The sequence below is a fragment of the Lathamus discolor genome, chromosome 6, assembly GCF_037157495.1.
Source record: "Lathamus discolor isolate bLatDis1 chromosome 6, bLatDis1.hap1, whole genome shotgun sequence".
Classification (NCBI taxonomy): Eukaryota; Metazoa; Chordata; class Aves; order Psittaciformes; family Psittacidae; genus Lathamus; species Lathamus discolor.
Window position 1 is genome coordinate 22,204,555 of NC_088889.1, and position 10,145 is coordinate 22,214,699.

Here is a 10,145-nt window from a genome sequence, read left to right on the forward strand (position 1 = left end):
GAAAGCAACCAGGCCCAGCGGGGAAGACGACGCCCCCCGCCCTCCCGTCGCGCCTGCAGCTCCCTGGGCGCCCCATGGGCTGCAGCAGGGCCAGGCCTGAACCTGTTCCGCCCCGGAGCCCGTGGCCGGGAACCCAGACACGCCGCGGGGCCTTGGCCGCCGTTTGAAACAGGGACGGCTCCGCCTCGCCCCCCGCCTCCGCCTGCCGCCAGCCTCTCACGGCCGAGGGGAAGAGCTCGGGCGCCATGGCAACCCGCAGCCTCCCGTAGGCGGGGCCTGGGGGCGGGAAATCCCGGGAGCCATGGCAACCGCGCCGCCAATCGCAGTGCCTAACGGCGGCTGCATGGTCTGGCGACAGCCAATAGCAACCGCCGTTTCCTCGCAGGCGTGGCTTCCGGGGAAGGCCCGCCCCTCAGCGGGTAGACGGGGGAGGAAACGAGTTCCTTTGTGGGCTTTGACAATAAAATGGCGGGCGGGGGGAGGCGGGGCTGGTCTCCACGGTTGGCCCCGCCTTCCCCCCTGAAGCGCGGAGCGGTCGGTGAGGCGGGAGCGGGGGTTTCTGCGCTGGTAGGCGGCGGCGACAGCAGTGGCGAGGCGGTGAGTGGAACAGACTGGGCCAGGCAGGGTGCGGCGCGGTGCCCTGGGCCCGCCCGCCTTGCCCGGGGCTCAGCGTGCGGGCGGGCAGCCGGTGCCGGCGGAGCCCGCGGAGGAGGGAGTCGATTCAAAATGGCGGCGGGCCGTTTGCCGGGAGCGCGGGACGATGAGTAACCGCCGCCTGGGGCCGTTCGCGGCCGGGGCCGGTGGGCCACGGGAGCCTGTTTTCTCTCGGGCGTTGGGCACCCCTCTTCTCTACTCGGGCTCTGCCTAAATCGCTGCACCCGCACCAGCCGCCCCTCCACTTTTGGGCGCCCGTCCGGTGCCGCTGCCCGCCCACCGCTGGTGCGCTGTGACTGCGGACCTCCCCCAGCATGCCTGCCTTGGTCTCGCTCCGGCCCCCGCCGCGCTCCCTCCCCAGACGGTGTGAGCCCGGGCTCGCTCCCCGTCTCGGCCGCGCCCGCCGGTCACGCCTCTCCCCTCCGGCTCTGGCGGACCGCCCCCCCGCCACACCCCACCCCACTCCCCCCCTCGCTCAGCCGTCACGGCCGCGGGCGCCTCCATTTCCACGAGGTTTCTGCCCCTCGCACCGTCGGCCGGTGCCCCAACTTCCTAGCCTGCCCTTCCTCCTTCCCGAAGCCCTCGCGTCCTGCTTAGGTACCTGCTAGCCCCTTATACTGAGGCTGGAGAGAGACACACAGCCCCCGTGCTTTATAGGAACTCTAGGTGCTTTTGTCCAGGTCCGAATACGGACGTTTTTGGCCCTGTCAGCCCTCTGCTGTGTCTGTAGCCCAACTTAGAACTGAACATCACTATACATACATATGCCTAAAGAGGAGTACCTGGCCTTCCATCTTCTTTTCACTATTACACGTAGCTTTGACTTCTTCCCACAGTTGTTATAAAGGCTCACTTTTGGACTGAGGATTGGAGTGGTAGACAGGAGATAGAACGTCTTCTTGTATTCCCTTGCTGACTATCATCACGGTATTTATGGCTGTACAAAAAGAAACAGCACCTTACTTAAGTGAGCCTCCAGCACTAGCCAACGTAGCTCTTGCTGTCTGCTTTCTCTCCCCCACTCTTGGAAAGTTACTTTTTCCATTAAGCACTCAAGTATATCTTTGGCAGCTATTACCACACGACTCTGAATTGAGTGCAAATGTGGAATGTTTAAGTTGATGCTTTAGTAAGAATTGGATCAGATTTCAAGCAGCTTCTTTGTAAAGCAGACTGGGAATTTGTCAATCCCAAAAGCAAAGCTTTTAATGAATTCCATAATACTGTGCTCCCAAACCTCATTTTTCCCTACCATATTATGCTTCGGATAGCTGTTGTCTCCTTGACAGGTTTTTTTGTACAGCTGTTTCAAACAGTGGTTAAGTTTCACACACTTGGTTTGGGCTCTTGACACTCTGATAATAGTGGAAGAAAGGAGATGATACAGCTAGTCTAGCTATTGCGTCTTGGACAGAGACAGATACTGCTTGAATTCAGCGGTGGATTTTGAATATCGTGACTCTAAACCAGCAGTGGTCTTGCTGGCATGTACCAAGAAGCTTTACACAATGGCTAATGCCTTTTTGAGTATGTTAATATGTAAATCAATAGAGAAATGTACTCACATTTTAATTAATTAGGCTTTAAATTTAGCATTCTCTTGAGATGAGTGCTTGTTGGTGGTCGTGCAGCAAAGTCTGGGGTAGGTCATTTATTTGCAAGGTTTTAATTACATCTTATAATGGCTATGAAGTTAATTTTTTTTTTTTGTAACTGTGGACTTGGGTTCTGAGGTACACTGGCATGCCAGTTAATAGAATCTGAGGAGATAATTGCTGTGATGGGAATATTCTTTACGTTTATGCTAACAGAAGTCCACATGGTTTATTTATTGCTCTAGGGAAGAACCTCGAATCACGTGCAGCAGGCCTTACATGTTACTAAATTCCATGGGAAAACTGTTTCCTTCTTTAGTGTGTTAATAAACTACATACTGATCTGGACTGCCAACATTCGCTGTGTCTTTAAGTCTGTGGATGTGATAATGGCTCTTTTACCAGTAACTGGTGTGTTCCATAAACAGTCCCCTCCTGTCTCAGTCTGCTATTCTGAGAGGCGAACAGCTAAAGAAAATCGTCTGATACACAAAATAGCATCAGAAGATATTTTTAAGTTATTTTTCTCATGACTGCATCATATTTATCTGTAGTTGTGGGAGGGAGGGGAGGTTGTTGGGTTGAGCTTTTTTTAAACAAAGCTTATTCCCATGTCACCTACCCTAAAGTAGAAATTTGGGGATTCAGTTACCATGTAGAGGCTCTCAAAGAGATTGCACTTCAGGTATAGGATGTTCTGAAAGCATAACCAGAACTTTTATACCATCATCAAAGTGAAATACTTTTATTAATTTGATATCATGGTGTCTTACTAGAGAGTGGTGGTTCAGATGCCTCATGACCCTGTCTTGGATATTGCTGTGAGTTTCTTTGCAAATGAGGATGAGGCTATGGGTTGGTTAAAATACAGTTTCCATGACATAACAGCATTTCAGTCTGAATATTTTGGGATTAAATAAAAATATTTTGACTGGTTTGTTTTTATTATTTTATGAGGGGTTTTTTCATTTGTTTGTTTTGCGGGGGATGTGGTTGTTGTGGTATTCTAACAAGTGTGCAGCTTCTTGAAAAAAACATGTTTTGTGTGCCTACCTCCCCCCCGCCAAGTCCTTTGTCAACCGTTTACTTCCCTCAGATCTGAGAGCACTCACCCTTCAAAAACAATTTACTACTAGCCACAATAGAAAACAAAAACAAGTGCAAGGCACTACACCTGGATCAGAGCAATCCCAGGCACAGCTACACAATGGGGAAAGAAAAGACTCAGAGCAGCCCTGCAGAGAAGGACTTGGGGGTATTGGTCAATGAGAAACTTAACATGAGCCGGCAGTGTGTGCTTGCAGCCCAGAAAGCCAACTATATCCTGGGCTGCATCAAAAGCAGTGTGACCAGCAGATCAAAGGAGGTGATTCTACCCCTCTACTCTGCTCTCGTGAGACCTCACCTGGAGTACTGTGTGCAGTTCTGGTGTCCTCAACATAAAAAGGACATGGAACTGTTGGAACAAGGCCAGAGGAGGGCCACGAAGATGATCAGGGGACTGGAGCACCTCCCATGTGAAGATAGGCTGAGGAAGCTGGGGCTGTTCAGCCTGGAGAAGAGAAGGCTGTGTGGAGACCTCATAGCAGCCTTCCAGTATCTGAAGGGGGTCTCTAGGGATGGTGGGGAGGGACTCTTCATTAGGGACTGCAGTGATAGGACAAGGGGTAACAGGTTAAACCTAAATCAGGGGAAGTTCAGATTGGATATAAGGAAGAAGTTCCTTACTGTAACGGTTGTGAGGCACTGGAATGGGTTGCCCAGGGAAGTTGTGAATGCTCCATCCCTGGCAGTGTTCAAGGCCGGGTTGGACAGAACCTTGAGTGAGATGGTTTAGTGTGAGGTGTCCCTGCCCATGGCAGGGGGGTTGGAACTGGATGATCTTAAGGTCCTTTCCAACCCTAACTGTTCTACGATTCTATGTCCATATGCATCCTCTTGTTTCTTTTCTAGGTATGTACTTCAGTTGTGGACACTGAACTGTTTTGTACTGTACAGACACATCTAGAAAAGTATCTGAATTGTTGTCGTATTTTATTGTATAAGCTTTTGTAGCCTGTTGAAACAGCTTTTTTTTTTTTTTTGTTTCAGTATTTAAAGGAATTGTCGAATGTGTTTTGTAGTTGTAGTTGGTATGTCAAATCTTATTTTATCTTAAATGTGTTTTAAAAACTCAGCCTTCATAGTTACAATATTTTAATTACTGTCATTACTTTCATTATTGTCATCTTTCAAAGTAAATCTTAGTCATAAAGTTTCTGTGCTGGTAAAGGAAAATTCTCCCTGGTTTTGCTGTGTTTCAGTTTTGTATTTGTGCACGCTTGCTCTTTTTCTTTAGATGCTACAGAGAGACATGGTTTTGTACAACAGAGGTAAATACTGCATAGTTTTGTGATGAAAGTAATGAGGACTTGCTTTCAGTATGCTTTTGAGCGTGTTTAAAGTTTTCAGATGATCGCTAAAGATTTTGTTTGCTCTTTAAATAGCAAAGGTGTAGGGATAAGGGAGAGGCTAGTCCGAAGGTCAGGGTAATAACCTGGGACTACACAAGCAGTTTCCTTCTCCTATTGCAAATTTTTTGGATATTGTTGGGCGAACCACCTCTGTGCTCTCACTGTAAATTTGGTTTAATAGTACTATTCAAGTTTGTAGAAGTGTTGTGAAGATAGAGCAGTTGAAGGGAGGTGTATAAGATCTGGAAATGGGAAACTGTTTTGTCCTGCATCTCCTGTACTTGCCTGACATCTTGCTTCCTGGTACTTGGTAGGTGGTGCTCTAACTTTTACTGTATGGACTCTTGCTCAGTAGCATGGGAGAAGAGGAAGGACTACATCAAACACAATTACTGGTATGTAATACTTTGCTTCTTAAATGAAGCTGTAATCTAATATTTTGTGTGGTCTCAGGAACAGGGTGACAACTGTTTTTATGCTGTGAGTTACTGATTGCAAGCGTTACAGCAAAAAAATCCAGTGAGACCTGTGGATGGAGTATCTTTCAGAATCCATAAACCTTTTTTCCCCTGCTTGTACACACCCAAGTGTGTGTGATGTATTAGGTTTTCAAGTTTTCTGCTGTGTTCTGTTCTTCTGTTGGTGTGTCTTAAAAGGCATTTAAAAGCTAAATAGTAGATGTATGAGAACCAGCTTAATATTCAAAGTGTTAATTATTCTTCACAAGAATATGTTATAATAAAAGAAGCTTCAAACTCTGCACAACTTGTTTAATTTTTGACATAATCATACACAATTAGTAGTGCCAAAAGATGTCTCTAGAGGTAAAGTTTTACATGGGGGGAGGTCTGTGTGTTTAGAAATTACTGTATGTATGACTTTGGGAAAATTAAATGGGATGTCCTCCAATAGGAGGTTAGCTGGAAAAGGCACTATCAAGTAAAGATCTGAGTTGTATTTAATGGGAGTAATGCAAATATGTTAAGTTACAGAAGAAAAAATGAGAAGAAACTTCCAAAGCTTTTAATGTATTGGTAAATCAGGGATAGGTTTTGAAAAGTCTATGAAAAATGACCATAAGACCAAGTCTATATTGTAGTCTCTGCATATTACAATGTCTGCATATTATGATTTCTAAGGAGTTTTGTACCTTTAGTAGAGTCTTCAAGAGTCAGGAAATCAAAAAAAGGTTTATCCATGGATATATACAGCAATATAAGAAGCATTGGACAGAGTCAAACCAAATGTTTATCTAGCTGCTGTGCTATCACCAGGTTTTCAGAGTAGATAAGTATGTAATATATTTTGAAAGGAACGATGTTGTTGCACTTGGGATTTTTAGTGACTGAAAAAGCTGAAAGAGCTCTCTGAAAATATGTGGAACATACCATAGCAACCAGAAAAGCAAGGCAGAGGTTAGGGTTTACCAAGGGAATGGAAAATTATACAGAAAGACACTGCAATAGTATTTTGGATTTAACAGCTTTTAGTTGGAAAGCTTTGTTTTGTTTGGGTCACTGCATTTAAAAAAAGTAATAAATCCCCATATACTGGCCAAAGAGGACTTCTAAACAGGCAATACTTACAAGGAACATAACAAAGGTGAATAAATGTAAAGATCAACTCCTAGCTTAATTTTCAGCCTAATTTTTAGAAGACTGAAAGAAGCAAGGTCTACTACATAAAAAAAAAAAAAAAAACCCACAAAAAAAACCCCACAAAAAACCAAATGTACTCTATTTCAAGAGATCGTCTGCTGTATGTGCATGGGACAGTGTTGTCAAAATTAGCGCAGATCAGAACAAGACCTGGAGGCTAGTGCTTCACAGTCATACCTTGGGAAATTCAGCAAGTGATTTTTAGGTGAGGTGTAAATAATGAGAAGCCTGCATGCACCCCACTTTCTAGCTGGTGAACTTAAAACCAGGAATACAGGATTTTTGCTTTATTATAGTCGACTGTGAAAGAAGTACAGAAGCCCATAGGATGGCTGTGCCTATCCCTACGCACTTGCACTATTAATGTCGGAATTACACAGTTAGTTTACTCACCTGAGTAAGGGAACCAGAAGGACTGCTTTAGGCACCTCGGTTGAATGTCTCAAGTTCTATGGAACAATTCTAGATCTTACTCTCTCTGTAGAGAAAATAAGCTAACCTTTTCAAGTATGCTGCACATGCTGTTTTTTTTCATGTTCCTCTGTTAGGCATGTTGATGTTCTGGAGAGGTCAAATCTTTTGAAGATGGTTTGCCAGGCTGTATTTTTATTTCCAAAATTAGAGGTTAAGCATGCCAGTAGAAACTCAGGAGGAGCAAGGAGAAGCTGCCTCTCCAATAAGTGAAATACAGCCGTTGAGATGTTTGCTTCTGTACGAAGCAGTGGCTCCTGACTTCCATCAAGTGTGGTGCTTAATGGGAGCCAGGAGCTGGGAGCTCCTGCCACTCTCCGATGCCATGACTTGTGGACCTGCTCACCCCTGGTTCCCGAGTGCCGTCTTTGGGACCCAGTCCTGACCCCTGTTGTACCACACTGGCCATTCTGTAACCTGGTATGACAATTCTGATGTTTCTATCTTAAAAAAATTTGCTGTTTAAGATAAGATTTTTATGTTTTGTTTTTTCAGTCCCTCCTTACCCCCCTTGAGCTGTTTGCTTTGTACAAGTCTTTTTTTTTTTTTTTTAACAGGACACAATGTTTGTGCGAGGATTAAAGAGAAAATGTTTTGATGGTGAAGAAGACATTGAAGGAACTCTGGCTGGTATTAAGGCTATTCCTTCATATAATCTTCAGCGGCAGTCACTTTTAGATATGTCCTTGGTTAAACTTCAGCTGTGTCACATGCTGGTTGAACCTAACCTTTGTCGTTCGGTACTTATAGCCAACACGGTACGGCAGATCCAAGAGGAAATGACTCAAGATGGGACTTGGCAGATGATAAACACACAGAGTACAGGGCAGGCATCCCTGGATCGTCTTGTTTCAACAGATATCCTTTGTCGTTCATCTAGGGAACAAGCTGAGGGAAAGCATGTTCCAGGCTATAGTACTTTCAGTAAAGACTTTGAGGGTGATCAGCCACAAGATAATTCAGAAACTATGTCAACAGTCTCTTCAGTGCAAGCTCCAAGAAACCTGCAGAGCAATGTGTGGGAAATGGAGAACCCACAAGAAAATAAAGGAAATTTTCAAAAATCATTAGATCAAATATTTGAGACACTGGAGAATAAAAGTCCTAATTCTGTTGAAGATCTGTTTTCAGAAGTTGACAACTCTTACTATGATCTTGATACTATGTTAACAGGCATGATGAGCAACACAAAAGTGGGACACTGTGATGGGCTGGAAACATTTTCCTCTTCAACAACTACGGCTTCTAACTCTAATTGTAAATCTGATCTTAATGAGCTTGATCATATTGTGGAAATCCTTGTTGAATCCTGAAACTCCATATTTAGGAGATAAAGGTCTGTTAATGGGAAGAAAAGACTTGAAAGCTGTTTCCACAGTTGTGTCAAATCTGCACGTGTATTTTACAAATATCTATATATTATATAGATACATATATTAAAAAGCACTTCATATTGCAAAATAGTGTTAACTCTTAAAGTTAACTTGCAACTTGTAGTGTAATAAGCCAATCTATTGTCCATTGAACTGTAAGTACATACGGTAAATGTGTTTTTAAGTTTTTGGTCCGAGGCTCTTGAAATTGGGAACCTTCTACCGATGGTTTTAGCCTCTGATGGAGGATATGCTCAGTGAGAGGGATTCTCTCATCTTTTTCTTACACTTCATCCAGTAAAAATGGTAATAAATGGAGACAAGTTGGATAACTGGTTTCCTACTTTCTGCCAGTTTCCACTTTGTTATATCACAAAACTCCTACCATATCTGCTGCTTCTGTTCTAAGTCGATACATGGCTCTTAAAGAGCAGTATGCAATAGTTCCTGTTATCCTAGCTATCTTATTCTGTTTTTTGCTACAATTTTTACTTCAAAAATCGTTTTAAAGTGTTTATTGGTGGTTAGATTTTTCAGGTATTTTCCTAAAATATATTTTTACTACAGATGTTATGTCAGCTGCTAACTTAGTAACTTTTGATCATACCTGCAGTTGATGTATTTTTTGAAAGGTTTTCAAAAAGGGATGTTTTTTTTTACTGTGAGCTACCCAATGTAGTTCAGTAAGTGTATATAACTGTAAATACATGATTTTATACTTTACATTAAAATGTAAGAGCTGTTTTCATTATTCTGTTTTATAGAGTAGTACTTTACTAAATTGAGAATTGTACAATTATGCTTTTCACATCCCATATACGTCAGTATCATTAGAAAAGCTTTGATCCAGCTAGATACAGTTAATTCACTTCAGACCATACTTTTTGTTAACTATAAACCTAAATTACATAGGTTTTTATTTATGTATATTTATATGTAAATGTCATCAAGTGAATTGTTTTATCACTGAGGTCTGCCATCAGATATTTGCTCATATGGGTTAGCTCTCTTGCACTACTTACTACAAAAAGTATTACTAATGGCCTTTAGATCTCAACTGATACGTTGTGATGTCTTGTCATAATTAATATGCTTCACTCTTACCAACGGTTTTCTCGACTTATTTTAATAATGAAAGATAATACATAATGGGATGGTGTTCTTCAAGTACTCACATTCATTGTAAAGTGTATATAATTAAGCTAAAGCTTATGAGACATTTTCAGGGGAAAGGGATAGGTCATGCACAGTGTATGGTTTTGTTCTAGAACGACAAATGTTTACCTTTGCAAACTGGTACTGGGGAAGAGCCCCAAAATAAAAGTGAGGTAGACAAGAAGGGGGGAAAAAGATTCTTTTTTTTTCTGGAATGCGTTAGCGTTCACTGTGCTGACACAGGGGAAGACAACTGCTAGTAATTTAGTTGTTTTCTGTAGTCTTGAACCAAGCAAGTTGTAGAATATGGAGAGTACCTTTCTGCATCTGACAGGCTTTTCCTTCTCGCAAGTGACCTTACCTCCTACACATGATCCTCTTCCGATTCTCAAACCCCTAAAAAGGGGAGGGTGGGGGCAAGGGGGCATTAAGGACATTTGGGGGCCCCACCATAAGAAGGATGTAAACCTGTTGGAGCATCTCCAAAGGAGGGTCAGGTACTCAACCTAAGAAAGATATGGAGCTGTTGGAGCAAGTCCAGAGGAGGGCCACAAGCATGACTGGGCACTGGAGCACCTCCCATATGAAGACAGGCTGAGAAAGCTGGGGCTGATCAGCCTGGAGAAGAGACGGCTGCGTGGAGACCTCATAGCAGCCTTCCAGTATCTGAAGCGGGGCTGTAGGGATGCTGGAGAGGGACTCTATCAGGGACTGTAGTGATAAGACATGGGGTAATGGGTTCAGACTTAAAAACAGGGGTAGATTAGGTTGGATATAAGAAAGAAA

At 43.6% G+C, this 10,145-nt stretch overlaps 1 protein-coding gene across 1 annotated transcript; it reads left to right on the forward strand.

Annotated features, from left to right (window-relative positions):
• Positions 1-475: 475 nt before the first annotated feature.
• Positions 476-9,543, forward strand: CDCA4 (cell division cycle associated 4). Its single transcript, XM_065685036.1, is given in 5 exon segments — positions 476-597; positions 5,017-5,097; positions 6,983-7,142; positions 7,145-7,251; positions 7,389-9,543. Coding segments are annotated over 4 exon segments (1,062 nt in total). The 5' UTR covers positions 476-597; positions 5,017-5,058; the 3' UTR covers positions 8,145-9,543.
• The last annotated feature ends 602 nt before the right edge of the window (positions 9,544-10,145 follow it).